General features: G+C 35.9%; 2 protein-coding genes across 2 annotated transcripts in view; one reads left to right on the top strand and one right to left on the bottom strand.

Moving 5' to 3' along the window:
• Positions 1–21,123, bottom strand: part of LOC110448107 (solute carrier family 22 member 6-A-like) — a gene marked incomplete at its 3' end in the record, with an annotated part of 47,191 nt that extends 26,068 nt beyond the window's left edge. Inside the window, exon 1 of the mRNA XM_021494167.1 lies at positions 21,054–21,123. Coding sequence (XP_021349842.1) covers positions 21,054–21,069 — 16 coding nt within the window. The remainder of the gene's footprint in view (positions 1–21,053) is intronic.
• On the top strand, positions 1,965–8,622 carry LOC110448106. Its single transcript, XM_021494166.1, has 2 exons — positions 1,965–2,009; positions 2,285–8,622. Exon 2 carries the CDS (start codon positions 3,060–3,062, stop codon positions 8,421–8,423), a length of 5,364 nt encoding a protein of 1,787 aa, XP_021349841.1. The 5' UTR covers positions 1,965–2,009; positions 2,285–3,059; the 3' UTR covers positions 8,424–8,622.
• Positions 21,124–22,739: the final 1,616 nt, after the last annotated feature.

Here is a 22,739-nt window from a genome sequence, read left to right as displayed (position 1 = left end):
GAACCGACAAATATTGAGAAATGTAGTATCATCCTCGTCTACAACCGACAAATATTGACAAATGAAGTATCACACTCCTCTACAACCGACAAATATTGACAAATGTAGTATGATACTCCTCTAAAACCGCCAAATATTGACAAATGTAGTATCATACTCCTCTACAACCGACAAATATTGACAAATATAGTATCATACTCCTGTACAACCGACAAATATTGACAAATATAGTATCATACTCCTGTACAACCGACAAATATTGACAAATGTAGTATCACACTCCTCTAAAACCGCCAAATATTGACAAATGTAGTATCATACTTTTGTACAACCGACGCTACCCTTACACTCTCTATCAGACCGTTGATCTGGCATCTGTCGTGTAAATACGAAGACACTAGGCCTAACTGATCCAGCATAAATACACGGCCATAAAACGGTACCCTAACAGAGTTTATCTAGTAACATTATTGTGGTTTATTATTTTAGTTTACTTGATTTCAATATATCAGTAATACTGAACGTTTAGCGTTGTGAGTGTAGAATTTCAAAATGTCGGCAATGACGCCCAGGATCCCGCAGATCTCACAGTGGTCGCTGATATTTAAAATAGTCTTTTCTAAAGTAACAACTCAATACAAAATTGGTTTTACCTGTTTCGACAGCCAAAGAAGAGGTCATTGTGTTAACCAAACAACCTGGCTAGTACGTACCCAACGCTCTGGTTATATGTACTCACACGTGTAAACGCTTGTTACCAATTCAATGTAATAACTAACACGTTGTACTGTACCGCGGTAAATCGATTCTGTATTTATACAAACAGGTAAAAAAAATCAATTCAGAGGCATTTAAACGTGTTTTAGTTGTTTTTGATGATGTCTATCAACTTAATATGTATACAACTTTTTTACGTAATATAGAATAAGAGTTATGATGTTAAGCTGTTTCTCATGTATCCAAAATGTGTTTCCATGAATATGTTTGAAGGATTCAAATAATGGAATAAAGGAGTTGGTATATCAGTACAGAATGGCAGTAAATAGTAAAGAACATGTTATTGAGTAAGGGTCATAATAATCCCTTAAACAGAAATTTCAATAAAAATATATATAACAAGAAGAGTATTGCTAAAATAATATAGGTCCCTTACTGGCTATCATTAGCAGTATAAAAAAAGGTAACGATGATCACCTTGACCAACAGCCCTGAAATTGAAACTTGTCCGATATTATAGTCCTCAATAAGTTTTTCAAATCGATGGAAATTCTTCAGGGAATAAAGCTGCTACAGCGCAGACAATGCTTTTTTTTAAAATAGTAACAGTGACCTTGACCAGACAACCCTGCAAACCGAAATTGTCCCGTAAGATTATGGGAAAGTTTACGATTAAATAAAAATAAAAATAAAAAGTTATATAGATAATGTAAATAACAAATTATGATAATATTATTACAATTTGTTTTTATCATGATTAAATATACAAAAAAATAAAACGACATTGTATTATTTCCAGTGCGTGTAATCACGGACTTAGGCAAGTCCCTTGTGTATCTCTCCTTCCCCGATATTGTAACGAAGGTTAAAGACCTAAATAATTATTCAGATTCTAATTAATGTGAAAAATATGTATATACGGTTTTAACTTTTGATGTTCAATATGCTACATGTATTATACTTATCGGGCCATTATCTAGAAACTGTATATTTGGAAGCTATTGTAATGCGGATTTACCTCTTCCAGGAATCGGGGTCCGGTCCCCGGATTTGATGTTAGACGCGGAAGCACGTTATCCGGTGTTCGTTGAGTTTTACCGCCATTAAAAGGTTGCACTGAAAACTCGGACGATCTTTGTGTTGTTATTGAAGAACACAGCCAGCCATCCGGCATAACAAGTGGTGTCAGAAGTGGGATTTTGCTTAAACGCCCTGCAGGGAGTCCAAAACCCGTTTCTTTTTGTGTAATGTATTGCAATTCGTACCTCAAAGTGGACAGAGGTCTGCTACAGGTAATCGCGCTGCATTTTGTGTTTGTGGGTTGTTACTCGTCATTTAAATGATTATTTTGTAATTTGATTACTATAACTCATTTATTACTTTCACAAAGTAAGAGCACAATAACTAATTTACTTGGTTTGGGTAATTTACTGTTTTGTGTGCCTATATTTAGCCTTTGTTCTTGTACTTTCGTTTTACATGTATTTTCGTATTGGTGTTCACTGCGAACACTGGAATTGCTTCCAAACGAATCGTTCACTGCGAACGGTCAAACATTATCTTTCAGAGGTCGGAGAAGGATCTCGTAGACTACCTTAAATCACACAACGTGACAATACCACCTCACGAGGCTGATTTGACCCCCCTGCTAGTATCCGACAGCAAAGGAAAGCGCCTTGCAGTGGTACACAGGGGCAGTAATCCAAAACTTCCGATACAGTTCTCATGTAAAGGTGGTGCAAACTCATCAACCCTAGTATCCCTACTAAAAGAACAAATTCCCATCCTCAAGCAGAAATTTGGTAAACCTGTTTATGTTTATTTCTGGGCTGGTACATGCGACATAACCTCAAAGCAAGGCTGTTATATAAACATTTCTGGTACCTGTGTTAACACTATACACAAAATTATCAACTGCTACAAAAGAGCGAGGGACTACACAATAAAACAGGGGTGCAAAATTCAATTTATTGGAGTACCTGTTTATTCGGTTAGCCTTTACAATGATATCCAAGGTCACCATAATCCGAGCAAGTTTCTAGAAACAGATGCTGAAGTTGCCAGCCAGGTACACTTCTTGAACTCTCAAATTGAACTTCTCAACACAGAACTTGGTACCACAACACTTAAATTCAATGCTGATCTTCGTGATTGTCGAAAAAAGGGAAAAGAGCGATATTTCATAGAATTATTGGAGGACGGTCTCCACCCTGGGGAACTCTTGGCGAGGAAGTGGTTTAGGCGACTTGAATTAAATATTGTGAAAACTTGTTTTGTGGACCAGGACATTTTGGAAGTCCACGTCGACCAACAGGAACTGTTACAGTTAGCATTTGAACAAAATGTGTGATAAAGAACAAGAAGTCACACCAGGGGAAGGAGAGTCTTCAGTTGACACTGCGTCAGCTGCGGCATATGATATGCTTCAATTCGTAATGAAAAGTTTTGATGAGCAGCGTGATACACAAATGAAGATGTTTCGGCAAACTATGGTGGAGTTTGAAGACGAAAAGAAACGAAGCTTCGAGGCACAAAGTGAAATGATGAAGTCCTTCATGCAAGAGACACGTCATGATATTCAAAATGCCATAGGACATCAAGCACCGCTTGCACAGAGTACATTTTCATCTATGGGTCCACAACAGGAATTTGGAAGGTCGACAGACAGAGGATCGTTTGGTGGTTTTGACGAAGAACTCCGGGTGATCCAGGATAGAGAACGCTCATATTCAAGTCCAAACTTAAATGGACAGAACTCTGCACTATCCAGTACCCCCTCATTGGAAAGACAGGATATGGGACGTATGCTGAACAGACATCAAGGAAAGGGTCCTCAAACAAAACTTCCAGTGTTTGAGGGAAAGGAGGATATAGAGGTTTTTATTGTTCCCTTTGAACGGTTAGCAGAGCGTTATAACTGGACAGACAATGAGAAAGTGGACAGACTCTACGAATGTCTAAAAGGAAGGGCCATGTGGTACATCTGCTCCTTACCAAGGGAGATGAGAAGAGATTACAGGAATCTAAAGGATAGTCTGATCAAGCGGTTCGGACGAAGAGACCCACCCACAACAGCGAGATCAAAATTACACGAAGTAAGGCAACGCAGCCTAAGTAATGACGAATTTGGGGAAGAGGTTTGGCGCCTAGTTACCCTTGCTTATCCTAATGTAGATCTCGACTTGCAAGATCAATTGGCTGCAGAGGCATTCCTCAAGGGGTACAAGAACCCCAAGGTATCTTATGATGTGTTGAACAAGAAACCAAAAACTATCAATGAGGCTATTGAAATGGTTACTTCACAAGAACATAACTTCAAAGCCACCATCGGTAGGGAGAAAGAGATACGAGACAAGGCTCGGCGCGTTTCATGGGCTGATGGGGCTGGTGTAAAAAATGTCTCCGATGACGAAGAAGCGTTGAATACACAGCGTGTTCAACTGCCAAACACTGCCTTAGAGTCGGACAACCTCAGTAAATTAGATGTTCGGATGAAACAGCTTGAGGATCTTGTTCGGAATAGCTCGCTAGAGTGTCGCGCAAGATTCGACCAGTTAGGGAACGAACGCCAAAGTGGGTTTAGCAAGGAAGGAAAGGAATGTTACAGATGTGGTGGTAAGGGACACTTCCAAAGAGATTGCAGCTCTAGGAGATCAAGATCGCCCACACCACCGAACAGTCCCCGTTCTCGCTCACCACAGCATGATGTTAAGATCACCCGGACCAATAGGACAGAGAAAAGCATTATCGTCCCAGTAACGGTCAATGGAACAACAACTGAAGCGGTTATTGATACTGGGGCCGACGCCACAGTCATCTCTGAGAAATGGGCAAATGAAATAAATTTGCTGTATGCTAAGCCAAAGAAAGAAATTCGTCTAATGACAGCTGAGGATGGTGCAGAGATGACAGGATTAGGTGTAGTCACTGCGACTCTCCAAATTGGGGAAGAGGTGAGGGAATTACCAGTTGTGATAGCTCCTATCAGAGACAACATACTGGTGGGCATTGATCTACTCCAATCTGTACAGGCCATTATCCATACTGGAGAAAAGAACCTGGAAGTCAACGGAAAAGTAATCCCAGGACACTCTCAGTTGAACAGATCTGGGACTGCTATTGCCAGGAGTATAGTTAGAGTACATGCAGATGTTGTGGTGCCACCAGGAAGTGAGAAAATAATCATCGGAAGATTGGAGACACCATCAGACACTTCTCAAGCAATACTGGAGGCATTCAATCATCAAAGCGGAATGCGAGTTGGGTCATGTCTTGTCTCTATGAATCAAACTATTCCTGTGAGAGTTCTCAACCTGAAGGATAGCGAGATTAAACTCACAAATGGCACATTTCTAGGAAAAGTTGAGGAAGCTGACCTAGCTTGGGACCCAAATATGAGCAGGGAGCCTTCCGTAAACACCAGTGTCGAGCCAGAACATTTACAAGAGGCCCCTGGGACAAACGGAGAGGTTCCGTTGCATGTACAGGATATTTTTGAAGAGTCCTCAAAAGGACTGTCATCAAATCAAAAAGAGGATCTCTGTATGCTGCTGAATGACTTTCCTGATATATTTGCTAAGGATGACTACGACCTAGGCAGATTCAGCGGAGTCAGACATAAGATTGACACAGGTGAAAACAAACCTATACGTCAACCCGCAAGAAGGACACCATTGGGTTTTCAAGCTGAGGAGGACGCCCATCTACAAAAACTTCTTGACACTGGTGTTGTCATTCCATCTAGTTCTGAATGGGCATCACCGGTAGTACTTGTTCGCAAGAAAGATGGTGGTGTGCGTTGGTGCATAGACTATCGAAAGGTGAATGAGGTCAGTGTAAAAGATGCTTACCCACTTCCAAAAATTGAAGAGTGCCTTGATACGCTTAGTGGTGCGACTCTATTTTCCACCGTAGACTTAATGAGTGGCTACCACCAAATTGAAGTTGATGAGATGGACAGATCAAAGACCGCCTTTGTCACCAAACAGGGGCTCTTTGAGTACACCAGAATGCCTTTTGGCTTATCCAACTCTCCCTCAACTTTCCAGCGTGCAATGGAGCTCGTACTTAGAGGGTTTCAGTGGGTCATACTTCTTATTTATCTGGACGATGTGATAGTGGCATCCAGGTCTTTTGAAGAACATATGCAACATCTGCGTCAGGTTTTCTCCCGGATACGTGAACACGGTCTGAAGCTGAAAGCCAAGAAGTGCCGTTTGTTTCGTGAGGAAGTCCTCTTCCTGGGACACATTATTAACGGTGATGGAATCTCCACCAATCCAAAGTTGGTAGATGACGTCCTGAATTGGCCTGTGCCAAGCAACTGTAGGGAGCTTCAGTCTTTTCTAGGACTTACCAACTACTACAGACGGTTCGTTCAAAATTATGCAGAGATCGCTCTGCCACTGCATGACCTCACACGGAAGGAGGTAAAATTTGTATGGGAAGACCGTCAGTGTGAGGCATTCGAGGCCCTGAAGAAGGCAATTACCACTGCTCCGATATTGTCATACCCGTTGGAGAATTGCAAATTTGTCATAGATACGGATGCTTCTAACAGGAGTATAGGCGCCGTTCTTTCGCAAGTCCAAGATGGGGAGGAGAAAGTTGTTGCATATGCAAGTAGAAGACTGACCCCTGCACAGGAGAAATATTGTGTGACACGACGCGAACTTCTTGCAGTTGTTGCTTTCTGCCAGCATTTCAAACATTATCTTCTTGGCCGGAGGTTCTTATTACGCACAGACCATAGCAGTTTGTCATGGCTTTTCCGATTCAAGTCACCACAGGGACAGCTGGCGAGATGGCTAGAGGAGGTCAGTCAATACTCTTTTGACATCGAACACCGTGCTGGGAAGCTGCATGTGAACGCTGATGCCATGTCACGGATTCCGGATCACGATTCGTGCCCTTGCTACTTCGCGGGTGCCACCGTTGAAACTCTACCCTGTGGAGGATGTATGTACTGTGCAAAACTACAGACTGCGTGGGAAAGATTCGAGGAGGATGTTGACGATATTGTGCCTATAGCTGTTCGTTCGGCGGAGGTAACTGCTGTCGAAAAACACTCTGAGACCGGAGAGGACTCTAATACGAAGGACGATATTCCTCAATGTAACTGGCTACAGACCAAAAGTCCGATGGAACTTCACGAAGAACAGATGCAAGATGAGGATCTAAAACAACTGTATTCATGTGTGGCCAACAGCGAGACAGTTCCTCTGGGTGAGGCGCAAGCAAGAAGTCCTGCTCTGCGGAAGTATCTACTAACCCTTCAGCAGTTCAAACTGATACACGATGTTCTCTACTACCAGTGGGAGGCAAATGGACAGGAGTCACTGCGACTCCTGGTTCCATTCCAGATGAGAAAAGAGATCATGCAGGCATGTCATGAAGCTGTTTACTCCGGTCATCAAGGGGAGAAGAGAACTCTGGAACGAGTGAAGAAAGACTTTCACTGGCACAACATGTCGATGGATGTGAGCATATTTGTTCGGAAATGTCATGTATGTGCCGCTGAAAAGAAGAGTAGTAGAACTATGAGAGCACCTCTTCAGACCTACATCTGCGGAGCGCCAATGGACAGGATACAATTGGATGTCGTGGGGCCTTTTCCTATTAGTGATGCTGGGAACAAATACATACTTGTCATCATCGACCAGTTCACGAAGTGGGTCGAGGCTTACCCAATCACACAACAGGACAGTAACACGACAGCAAAAAAACTGGTCCTGGAGTTCATCTCTAGATTTGGCGTACCCCTGGAGATCCACACGGATCAAGGACGAAACTTCCAAAGCGCCCTGTTCAAGGAAGTATGCCGGTTACTCGGAATCGCACAAACCAGGACTACGCCCTATCACCCTTCATCTAATGGTCAGGTTGAGCGGTTTAACCGCACGCTGTTGCAGATGATCAGGTGTTATCTAGATCATGGCCAGGCGCATTGGGATGAGAACATTCCCCTTCTTCTGTCTGCTTATCGAAGTACGCCACACCCTGCGACAGGATTTACACCAAACCTGTTGATGCTGGGTAGGGAGGTCCATTCTCCTCCCGAGCTGATCTACATGGATCCGGATATTTCGCGTTCCTCTGATGACGCACCCACCTACCTCGACCGGATGTTAGAGGGTATGCACATTACAGAGGAATTAGCTAGGAAAACATTGAGGGCTTCAAAGGTACATCAGAAAAAAGTATATGATCTACGGGCTAGGGGAAGAGAGTACCACGTCGGGGATCTTGTATACGTGAAGAACCAATCACGATCTGTTGGACAATCTCCGAAACTCCAATCTGTTTGGAATGGTCCTTTTGTGATCACCAAGAAATTTGGTCCGGTCGTGTATGAGGTCCGTGGCCGCAAGAAGGCTTCAGTTCTTCACCATGACCGGCTAAAACAATATTTGTCTGAGGTCATCCCGGCCTGGGTTACCAAGATAAAGCATGATCTTGGTACCTCCTCTCTCCCAACGATTGCTGAGGAAGACCATCTTCCAACCATGGATAAGAAGTTCGGGACAGAGGAAAACCACCACGAGTCGCAGAACAGCCAACAATCGCTGAAAGCCAGTTTACCAGAGGAAGAGCCAAAGACACCTGTGCCAACTGGGATGTGTTCACAGCGAACCATCTCAGATGAACCATCCCGGTCCTCGCGTTACGGCCGGGCATATAAGCAGCCTACCAAGCTTGACCTTTAGCAGGAGCTAAAGGAGCCTGGAAGGGGGTGGTGTAATGCGGATTTACCTCTTCCGGAAATCGGGGTCCGGTCCCCGGATTTGATGTTAGACGCGGAAGCACGTTATCCGGTGTTCGTTGAGTTTTACCGCCATTAAAAGGTTGCACTGAAAACTCGGACGATCTTTGTGTTGTTATTGAAGAACACAGCCAGCCATCCGGCATAACACTATCTACAAACTCGTTCGGCACAGCTGCTGTCGTATTGGGAAGTTATCTATAAACTCGTTAGGCACAGCTGCTGAGGTAGCAGAGTACAGTAGAAATGGCCTGATCCTAAAAAATAAAGGGCATGTCTCAGATAAACATGGATAGTGGATTCCTCCTGCACAACACACCTACATATATTTATACACAAAATTTTGAATATTTTTCTTTTTAGAAGAATGTTTTTAATTTTTTAAAGTGTTTTCCCCAGATTTGGGACTTGTGAAAACCATGGTTACCACATCAAAAAACACCAAAACATGTAAAAGATTTTAAATCAAAGATTTGAGCCACGCAAGTAGTATTTTTTTTCTTAATCCATGTCTTGAATTAAATATCACATACTCGGTAACAGAAGTACTCTTTTTAGCGTTTTAGGATAGGTCGTTCAACTGGATTTTTCACAATATTTACACATGTGCTAATTACAAAAAAAATACAGGAAGAGCTTGCTTCTGTTGTGTAGACACAGATTTGTAAATGGCCAAAAATGTAGTCTCAAACCAATTTTCAGTCCAATTTTAGCGCTGGTTTTTTTTTTTACTTTTATTTTGATACATGTAATATAACAGGGGTTATTCATTGTACAACAATATCACCCTTGGCCATCGTGCGCTAATGTACACTGCTACCTGACGGCTACTTTAGTATAAGTCAACATTCTCTTTCACTTGGAGACTTTCCATTGAGACAAAGCCTACTTTATCAAGGACAGTTATCAGACAGTCGTTCAACAAGTCGCGAGCATGAAACTACGCAATTGATGGACAAGTGGAGAAAACTCTTACACACACACTGTATTGGAATACGAGGCGTAGTAATTTGAGCCAAATATAGTTAGGAACTTTCACTGATTAAAACGCCACTATTAAAGATCTTTACATATTTTCTTGGATTTTTTTGTCATATACAGATATATTTTACCATATCATAGCATTAATCATGTCATAAAATAATGAACACATTATCTCAAGGTCTTTCACGGAAGGAGATAAAAAAAAAAAAAAAAATTTTTTTTTTTTTTGTGAAGATTTTTTTTGTCCAAAAAGAGCAGGAATTCGAGGTTGATATAGTTCATGATGCTCACTGAAAAAAACTCGCCTTTTCGTAAAAAATAACATTTTTTTCTTTGATTTATTGATCGTTTTCATATTATTTCATTATTTTATAGCATTAATCATACCATGAAATAATCAAGACAGCATTTAAAGATCTTCCGCGGAAGAAGAAAGTATGTGGTTTGGTTTTGATTTGCCGAGGCTTGGCAAGGACCGCTAAGAATGCTGTACACAGCATCCCAAAGCAAAACCGGCATGTTAGAATAGAGCTAGGGGGTACACCCAGAGGTCTCCTGTCAACCCGTGCGTGGTGATTTAAACTTACATGGCCAGTGAAATATTGTTTAAGAAGTCAGAAGAAGTATGACCTTCGGAATGTCAGGTCATGTAAAAATAGACCCTTAATTACGGAGTGACCTGACACCTGTTCGTATTATCCTCAAGCCCTATATTAACTGTCACTTAAAACCCATATCACTTCATTTACTGACACGGCCCAGCACTGCCAAACGTAATAGTCTCTGTCTTACACAGCAAGTTTATTTTAATTTTGTTTGATTTGTGAGAGTTTCATTCTTATCCCACATTTTACTTTAAAAAAAACCCACATTTCCTAGGTGTTTTTTTTATAATATAACGACCAAAGTGCATCCACTTGCTCAACACCAATATTTTCTTTCAATACCAATCTATAAAGTAAGAAAATTAATCAGGGCCCGATACATATACTAAACAATATTAATTATTAATACATTATACTTATAGCCTGCATCTTGTTATTTACTAAAGATAAAAAGGTATCTGAAATTGCCAAGTTTGGGATGTGTCAAGAAGCCATAACTCAGTATAAAACAAAAGGAAAGTATATGGTGAAAATGCATTTTATATACATTTTGTAAGTGTACTTAAATGAGAAAAGTTGAAAATCAAAAAAAAGTTATTGAGAAAACGATTTTGTTTTCATATGAAAATTAAGCAACTTAATCCTTCATTTTGTATAAACAATCTAATTGATGTGACGATTACATATTTGTCATTTTGTTATCCTTTTATAATGCCTATTAACTAACACATGTTTTTATCCTTTGTTACATGCCTATTAATTAACACATGTTTCCAAAAACAGGAATGGTATTGTTTAGGTTGTTTTAGCTCATTTTGAAAACATGAAAATATATTTGTGGTTTACCCTACCCCGTTTGTTTCCCCGAAAACCCGCTTTCGGTCAAATTTTTGCGCATATACTATAAAAGTATATATTTGAACAAAATACGGTGGCGAAAATCCGGATATACCGGGGCCCAAAAATTGGCCCTATAAACACTCATCTTTTGCTTTTTTGCCCTCTACTTTGGAATTCATAAACGAACAAATATATACGTTGCATCCATTGCAAAACTTATAACTACCTTTTACTTCCTAGCTGGCAGTTGTTATTCCCTGCTTAACGTTCAGCATTTAGGGTAATGGCAACAACTAGTTCACCCGTTGTCAGTATAATGCGACCGGATGGAATGCTGTGCTTGATGTCTTAGGCATGGCATTTCAGTGAGATAGCACTATAAAATCGGCATCAGATCTGCGCTATCATCAGGAGGCAAGCACAACAGCATACCATGTCTCATGCATACACACACGCAAGCACGCATACACAACATGCATGGAGGAACGTCCTTAAATAACCTTAGCTGTTAACAGGACGTTAAACAAAACAAAAACATAAAACAAAACAAAAACAAACCAAGCGTAAGAGCACAGCTGCGACTTTTGAGCAACGTAATGTGCCGTGTTAATAGTCAGTTATAGTAAGTATCAGTAACAGATTGAGCAATTGGGAATTCCCAGAGTGCAAAATGACGTCAGGGACAAATTGGATTAATATAAATGGTGTTGTATACGATGGTAGTCCGAACTCCGCAGAAATCATATACACTGTTGTCCTTCAACTATGAATATTAACATCATGATGATAAATCAAAACTGGCACTTTGTCTATATCGGTTCGGTTTGCAAAGCTGTAGAATGGCAGATGATCCCAACCCGTATATGAGTGCGTAGTAACTTAAGAAGTATTATCAAGAGGTATAAGACTTACTCAAATGATAAACGTTTCTTGGCGGGAAGATTCGGAGAAAATTAGATGTAAACCTATTGTCGGTATTTTAAGAGAATTTTAGAGGAAATATTAAAAATGGGCTAGGACGCTAACGGTAAACGTTACAGAAAAACTGAAGACATTGAATTCATCGGGTTGGAATTCCTCATCGACTGCTAACACTTGTTTTCCCCCCAAAAAAGTTGAAAAATCAGAGAGTAGAAAAAATTGATAACCTTTGACAAGGATTATTGAACATTTTTTTCTAACATTATTTTCTTATAAATGTCATGAAAAAAATGTTGACCCCGAACAATTTATTCCAATGCTACAGTTGAGTGAATGCTCTATGATAAACGATTTTTTTAGTTATGGCCGTTTTAAGATTTTGACATATGACGCCATGGCGGCCATATTGGATGTTTTTCCTAATTGAAAATGTTGCAATAACATCCTTCGACCATGCCCTTATATATAGTTGAAAGATCGATTGGCCACAAAATAATGGCAGAAGAATAATACGTGTAATACCGAGGAAAAGCAAAAGGTCTTTTCACTCTTTGGGGGAAAATCCTAATTACGTGAGCTATGTTGAAGTGTCACCATCCAAATAGCTGCCCAGATACGTGATACCCCGGTAAGGCCAAACTTATATATAATGCATAGGTGTGCACAACAAACACAAGGTGGGTTCGGTTTAGTCACATCAGGTACGAACCCGCCAAATTGAAAAGAGACAAATTGAAATCTTACAAATTAAGAAGAAATGTTTTTCATATTCGGAATAATTAACACAGAGATCACAGAACTTATTTGGAGTTAATTTATAGGGGAACCTCTGTTTGTTCAGTGCGCTGTGACCCATTTTTTCCGTGTCCATAGGTGTGCGATCAGTAAGAGCTCGTGAGAACGACTTAATCGTTGAACTATTGCGGACTTGTTCAGGTAAGTTGTCTTTGGGAAGATTGACTGATGAGAGAAGGATTTTCTTGAGAGTGTAGGAAGAATGGTGTCCGAGTTTCTGAAGTTATAGTTTGAGTGCGATGAGTCAGGATAGGACAGATAGATTTTAAGTACGGGGGACAAAGGTCTTTCTTAATTTTGTATAACATTTTAAGTGTATTGTTTTTACTTCTGTCACTAAATGATTTCCACCATAATTCACTTAGAAGTTTAGTATATTTCGTTACCTTATAACCACCCGTACATATTAAGGCTGCCCTTCGTTGTACACTTTCAACAAGTTCAGATTCATAATGACTGCAATTGTCAAATAATATATTACCATATTCCAATATAAGATCTGACCATCAATTTGTAGAGAGTCTCAAGACTAAGTCGAGGGATTATGGAAATAGTGCCTGTAGTATGTTAAGTAGTTTGTTTGCCTTCGCTACGGTCTCTGATATGTATGAACGCCAGCTTAAGTTTCCAGATAAAAATATACAAATATGTTTGTGGGTATTTACATGCTAAATAGGAGAATATGCGAGCATAAGTTTAGGTTTATTCAAAATTCCTTTTTGGAAAATATGACAAGTTCAAAAATACACATGTGTAGAAAACATCTTCTTTTGCGCATATACCTGTTTAATAAAACTGTACTGTATTGGTATTTAAGGAATGATTTTTATTTTTTCAACATTTATGAGGTCATAACAACAATGGGTTTATGGACATATTGAATGAATCGCGTTAGCGATTCATGTAAAATATGTCCAAAAACCCATTGTTGTTATGACCTCATAAATGTTGAAAAAATAAATATCATTCCTTATATTTACATTGACGAATCCTTTCAGTGGATCGATATAACAACGAATAAAACAAATAAACAGGGTTTGTTCCTGCTTATACACGGGTGCAACGCAGTGGCGAGAACAGTGTTTTTTCGCGGGGAAATGTGACACTATCGTGAGAGATCTTAGCAACCGTCAACAACAATAACACAACAAAATGTAGTTCCATATTCAATGTTTATTTGTAGCACAGGACACGTGAATACGTGGATATTTCACAAAGCACAGTTCAATAATATTTTAAGATGTAAGAATTAAGCATCTAGGTCGGTCGTTCCGAGTGAGTAGTTTTTGTAGTGTATTACTACGCAGTGTGATCAGGTTACTATCAGTTCCCACGTGCTGAGATTCTATGAACACCTGTGTTATGCATTTATGAATGTAATTTTTGTCAATGGGTCTAAGCATACAGAATGTAAATATTGATATATATTGACATTTCCCGCCCGTGTAAAAAACTATCGATATAAACCCACTCTTCAAACAAATGACGCTTCCTGCTATAAATGCCCGTATTCGAGTCTTGTATTAGCTAAACCCGATTTTCAGTTCGAGTCCGCTTTGGAATTTAATTACTTTGGTTGTTAATGTCCTTAGAAAATATGCAAAATAGCATGCAGGAACCACTGGTATATAGAGCTATGAATAACGCAATATCATACAGAAAGGAAATGAAACTGAATCGATACTAAAACGATGATGTCATGGAGCAATACAAATATATTTAACATTTCTTTGGCATTAAAACAGCAGCAATAAATCGCTTGAAATGTCAACTTTGTACCATATGACAGAAGACAAATTCTGACTATAAAAAAATATATTTCACATAAACTTTATACAACTGCGACAGATGTTTCCCCGCGAATATGAATCTGTTTTTTACGAGGTTTTGTTCTAATTTACATACAGCCTACGACACAACACATTACCGTATGCTTTACATAATTCAGGAATACACAGTAAAGTATACACAATATATATTTTGTAATTTATGAACACTATGTCCTGTTAAGCTATATAGCTACGAGCATGTGGATAAAAGGTTAATTAGCAAAGTAAGACGATACATTTTCACAATATTACCTGACCGGTAAATGGAAACACTTATGTACATATTTATGTATGTAAATTCGGCTTAAAAGGCTAATTCGTCGTAGGATCCTGTTTTCCTGCGATGTCAGCAAACGTAGGTAACATGATAACAATCGATCTTATTTCCGTATCCTTATAACACAGCTTCCTGATCATCAACAAATAAATACATACGAGATAAATACCAACTTAACATACAAATAAACAACATAAATACATACGAGATATATACTAACTTTACATACAAATATACAACATCAATACATACGAGATATATACCAGCTTTACATACAAATATACAATATCAATACATACGAGATAAATACCAACTTTACATACAAATACACAGCATCAATACATACGAGATATATACCAGCTTTACATACAAATATACAACACCAATACATACGAGATATATACCAACTTTACATACAAATATACAACATCAATACATACGAGATATATACCAGCTTTACACACAAATATACAACACCAATACATACGAGATACATACCAACTTTACATACAAATAAACAACATAAATACATACGAGATAAATACCAACTTAACATACAAATAAACAACATCAATACATACCAGATATATACCAACTTTACATACAAATTTACATACAAATATACAACATCAATACACACGAGATAAATACCAACTTTACATACAAATATACCGCATCAATACATACGAGATATATACCAACTTTACATAGAAATATACAACATCAATACATACGAGATATATATCAACTTTACATACAAATAAACAACATCAATACATATGAGATAAATACCAACTTTACATACAAATACACAGCAACAATACATACGAGATATATACCAGCTTTACATACAAATATACAATATCAATACATAGGAGATAAATACCAACTTTACATACAAATATATAACATCAATACATACGAGATATATACCAACTTAACATACAAATAAACAACATAAATACATACGAGATAAATACCAACTTAACATACAAATAAACAACATAAATACATACGAGATATATACTAACTTTACATACAAATATACAACATCAATACATACCAGATATATACCAACTTTACATACAACTATACAACATCAATACATATGAGATAAATACTAATCTGCATACAAATATACAACACCAATACATACGAGATATATACCAACTTTCAATACGTACGAGATATATAGCAACTTTTCATACAAATATACAATATCAATACATACGAGATAAATACCAACTTTACATCCAAATATACAACATCAATACATACGAGATATATATCAACTTTACATACAAATAAACAACATCAATACAAACGAGATAAATACCAACTTTACATACAAATACACAGCAACAATACATACGAGATATATACCAGCTTTACACACAAATATACAACACCAATACATACGAGATACATACCAACTTTACATAAAATATACAATATCAATACATACGAGATAAATACCAGCTTTACATACAAATATACAACACCAATACATACAGATATATACCAACTTTACATACAAATATACAACAGCAATACATACGAGATATATACCAACTTTACATACAAGTATACAATATATACCAACTTTACATACAAATAAACAACACTAATACATACGAGATATATAGCAATTTTACATACACATATGCAACATCAATACATACCAGATATATACCAACTTTACATACAAATTTACATACAAATATACAACATCAATACACACGAGATAAATACCAACTTTACATACAAATAAACAACATAAATACATACGAGATATATACCAACTTTACATACAAGTATACAATATATACCAACTTTACATACAAATAAACAACATCAGTACATACGAGATAAATACCAACATTACATACAAATATACAACATCAGTATATACGAGATAAATACCAACTTTACATACAAATACACAGCATAAATACATACGAGATATATACAAGCTTTACATACAAATATACAATATCAATACATAGGAGATAAATACCAACTTTACATACAAATAAACAACACTAATACATACGAGATATATAGCAATTTTACATACAAATATACAACATCAATACATACCAGATATATACCAACTTTACATACAAATAAACAACATCAATACATACGAGATAAATACCAACTTTACATACAAATATACAACACCAATACATACGAGATAAATACCAACTTTAGATACAAATATACAACATCAATACATACGAGATAAATACCAACTTTACATACAAATATACAACATCAATACATACGAGATACATACCAACTTTACATAAAATATACAATATCAATACATACTAGATAAATACCAACTTTACATACAAATATACAACATCAATACATGCTAGATAAATACCAACTTTACATACAAATAAACAACATAATTACATACGAAATAAATACCAACTTTACATACAAATATACATCATCAATACATACGAGATACATACCAACTTTACATACAAATAAACAACATCTATACATACCAGATAAATACCAACTTTACATACAAATAAACAAAATAATTACATACGAAATAAATACCAACTTTACATACAAATATACAACACCAATACATACGAGATTTATAGCAACTTTACATATAAATAAACACGTCAATATATAAGAGATATATACCAACTTTACATACAAATATACAACATCAATACATACGAGATAAATACCAACTTTACATACAAATATACAACATCAATACATACGAGATATATACCAACTTTACATACAAATATACAACATCAATACATACGAGATAAATACCAACTTTACATACAAATATACAACATCAATACATACGAGATATATACCAACTTTACATACAAATATACAACATCAATACATACGAGATATATACCAACTTTACATACAAATATACAACATCAATACATACGAGATAAATACCAACTTTACATACAAATATACAACATCAATACATACGAGATATATACCAACTTTACATACAAATATACAACATCAATACATACGAGATATATACCAACTTTACATACAAATATACAACATCAATACATACGAGATATATACCAACTTTACATACAAATATACAACATCAATACATACGAGATATATACCAACTTTACATACAAATATACAACATCAATACATACGAGATATATACCAACTTTACATACAAATATACAACATCAATACATACGAGATATATACCAACTTTACATACAAATATACAACATCAATACATACGAGATATATACCAACTTTACATACAAATATACAACATCAATACATACGAGATATATACCAACTTTACATACAAATATACAACATCAATACATACGAGATAAATACCAACTTTACATACAAATATACAACACTAATACATACGAGATATATAGTAATTTTACATACAAATATACAACATCAATACATACCAGATATATACCAGCTTTACATACAAATAAACAACATCAATACATACGAGATAAATACCAACTTTACATACAAATATACAACACCAATACATACCAGATATATACCAACTTTACATACAAATAAACAACATCAATACATACCAGATATAGACCAAATTTACATACAAATATACAACATCAATATATACGAGATAAATACCAACATTACATACAAATATACAACATCAGTATATACGAGATAAATACCAACTTTACATACAAATATACAACATCAATACATACGAGATATATACCAACTTTACATACAAATATACAACATCAATACATACGAGATAAATACCAACTTTACATACAAATATACAACATCAATACATGCGAGATAAATACCAACTTTACATACAAATAAACAACATAAATACATACGAGATAAATACCAATTTTACATACAAATATACATTATCAATACATACGAGATACATACCAACTTTACATACAAATAAACAACATCAATACATACGAGATATATACCAACTTACATACAAATATGCAACATCAATACATACGAGATATATACCAACTTACATACAAATATACAACATCAATACATACGAGGTATATACCAACTTTACATACAAATAAACAACATCGATACATACGACATAAATACCAACTTTACATACAATTAAACAACATCAATAAATACGAGATATATACAAACTTTACATACAAATATACAACATCAATACATACGAGGTATATACCAACTTTACATACAAATAAACAACATCGATACATACGACATAAATACCAACTTTACATACAATTAAACAACATCAATACATACGAGATATATACCAACTTAACATACAAATAAACAACATCAATACATACGAGATATATACCAACTTACATACAAATATGCAACATCAATACATACGAGATATATACCAACTTAACATACAAATATACAACATCAATACATACGAGATATATACCAACATACATACAAATATACAACATCAATACATACGAGATATATACCAACTTAACATACAAATATACAACATCAATACATACGAGATATATACCAACATACATACAAATATACAACATCAATACATACGAGATACATACCAACTTTACATAAAATATACAATATCAATACATACGAGATAAATACCAACTTTACATACAAATAAACAACATCAATACATACCAGATATATACAACTTTACATACAAATAAACAACATCAATACATACGAGATAAAAACCAACTTACATACAAATATACAACATCAATACATACGAGGTATATACCAACTTTACATACAAATAAACAACATAAATACATACGAGATAAATACCAATTTTACATACAAAATACGAGATACATACCAACTTTACATACAAATAAACAACATCAATACATACCAGATAAATACCAACTTTACATACAAATAAACAACATAAATACATACGAGATATATACCAACTTTACATACAAATAAACAACATCGATACATACGAGATAAATACCAACTTTACATACAATTAAACAACATCAATACATACGAGATATATACCAACTTTACATACAAATATACAACATCAATACATACGAGATATATACCAACTTTACATACAAGTATACAGCATCAATACATACGAGATATATACCATTTTTACATATAAATATACAACATCAATACATACGAGATAAATACCAACTTTACATACAAATATTCAACAGTCTAATATTTGTGCCAGCATTTTCTTACCTTTGTTATAAATTCCACCTTAATTCACGTACATACGTTGATTATTTATACATTTTCTTACCTTTGTTATAAATTCCACCTTAATTCACGTACATACGTTGATTATTTATACATTTTCTTACCTTTGTTATAAATTCCACCTTAATTCACGTACATACGTTGATTATTTATACATTTTCTTACCTTTGTTATAAATTCCACCTTAATTCACGTACATACGTTGATTATTTATACATTTTCTTACCTTTGTTATAAATTCCACCTTAATTCACGTACATACGTTGATTATTTATACATTTTCTTACCTTTGTTATAAATTCCACCTTAATTCACGTACATACGTTGATTATTTATACATTTTCTTACCTTTGTTATAAATTCCACCTTAATTCACGTACATACGTTGATTATTTATACATTTTCTTACCTTTGTTATAAATTCCACCTTAATTCACGTACATACGTTGATTATTTATACATTTTCTTACCTTTGTTATAAATTCCACCTTAATTCACGTACATACGTTGATTATTTATACATTTTCTTACCTTTGTTATAAATTCCACCTTAATTCACGTACATACGTTGATTATTTATACATTTTCTTACCTTTGTTATAAATTCCACCTTAATTCACGTACATACGTTGATTATTTATACATTTTCTTACCTTTGTTATAAATTCCACCTTAATTCACGTACATACGTTGATTATTTATACATTTTCTTACCTTTGTTATAAATTCCACCTTAATTCACGTACATACGTTGATTATTTCTTAGACAATAAAAAAGATCCTTCAATTAGTATCTTACTTAATAAATATTCTTTTTTCAGTTTTAAGTGATAAATACAGTAGAACTTAGTGAGAAACTCCTAATCTAGTTCTAAAAAATACTTAATACGTCCCAATAAATTTTGAAATGAATCGGTTGATAATGAAACCTTACTGACTTTTACTTCTTACTCACAATTTTATAAGAAAGAAGCTATAGCCTATTAATGACCGCCACAATAATCTATAATATTAATTTAAGCCTTTGATATTTGTATTCCTCCCTCCAGTGCATGCGTACTTACCATTTCGTGAAGCCATCGTTTTGGTACTTTAATTCTGATATGACCGGAGAACCGTTGACATCTATCTTACGTAATCTTCGTTTTATGCATCACAACACATCAGTGTGTGTATTATATCCAGTAGTCTCGTTCAACCAGACTCTTGTTGTCACGTGATCAAGCGTCTGGTTGAACGAGACTTTATATCTAGTCGAGATATACGTGGTAGTGTATAAGTAAATGTAACCTTACCAACCTCAGTACACCAGCCACGAAATGAAACAAATCAAAACATTCTAATCAAGTAACTCATAGGTTTAAGATTTTACACTTACTGATATATGTGAATACATGGCATGTGGCAACCCCTAGTGTTAATACGACATATATTGCTGGGTATATTTACGACCCGTAGTATGTTTACATTGTACAAATATGCATGCATTTGAATTTGATTAAAATTCTTGTTTACTCGCTGAAACAACTATTAGCCGTCCGGAATATTTGTCCCTGCTTTAAAATGGGTGTTCGTCAGTGTTACTACTGATGGCCGTTATGACTCTGGCGGCACTATAACCTTGCATTACTATAACTCGGTCAGTGTTACTACTGATGACCATAGAACTCTGACAGCACTATGACCTTGTATTACTATAACTCGGTCTGTATTACTACTGATGACCATAGGACTCTGGCGGTACTATTACCTTGTATTACTATAACTCGGTCAGTGTTACTACTGATGACCATAGGACTCTGACAGCACTATGACCTTGTATTACTATAACCCGGTCAGTGTTACTACTGATGACCATAGGACTCTGGCGGTACTATAACCTTGCATTACTATAACTCGGACAGTGTTACTTCTGATAACCATAGGACTCTGGCGGCACTATAACCTTGTATTACCATAACTCGGTCAGTGTTACTACTGATGACTATAGAACTCTGACAGCACTATGAGCTTGTATTACTATAACTCGGTTAGTGTTACTACTGATGACCGTAGGACTCTGGCGGTACTATAACCTTGCATTACTATAACTCGGACAGTGTTACTTCTGATAACCATAGGACTCTGGCGGCACTATAACCTTGTATTACTATAACTCGGTCAGTGTTACTACTGATGACCATAGGACTATGACGGCACTATGACCTTGCATTACTATAACCCGGTCAGTGTTACTACTGATGACCATAGGACTCTGGCAGCACTATGACCTTGCATTACTATAACCCGGTCAGTGTTACTACTGATGACCATAGTACTCTGACAGCACTATAACCTTGTATTACTATAACTCGGTCAGTGTTACTACTGATGACGATAGTACTCTGAAAGCACTATGACCTTGTATTACTATAACTCAGTCAGTGTTACTACTGATGACCATAGGACTCTGACAGCACTATGACCTTGTATTACTATAACTTGGTCAGTGTTACTACTGATGACCATAGGACTCTGACGGCACTATGACCTTGTATTACTATAACTCGGTCAGTGTTACTACTGATGACCAAAGGACTCTGACGGTACTCTGACCTTGTATTATACAGTTTTTAAAGAAAAAAAACTGTATGCATCGGCTAACTTCCTCATTAATCATATAAAAAAATCATTTGAATAATTAAATCTAACTAAATAATGTCAGTGTTTCAGATTACACACAAAATGATAACTATCTTACGCGACGTATA

Source organism: Mizuhopecten yessoensis, unplaced genomic scaffold, assembly GCF_002113885.1.
Source record: "Mizuhopecten yessoensis strain PY_sf001 unplaced genomic scaffold, ASM211388v2 scaffold3829, whole genome shotgun sequence".
Lineage (NCBI taxonomy): Eukaryota > Metazoa > Mollusca > Bivalvia > Pectinida > Pectinidae > Mizuhopecten > Mizuhopecten yessoensis.
The sequence above is the reverse complement of the archived record's forward strand: the minus strand, read 5'-3'. Positions and strand labels throughout refer to the sequence as shown.

Coding starts and splice junctions, on each gene's coding strand:
- LOC110448106 (XM_021494166.1), top strand. CDS start 3,060: ATGTGTGATAAAGAACAAGAAGTCACACCAGGGGAAGGAGAGTCTTCA.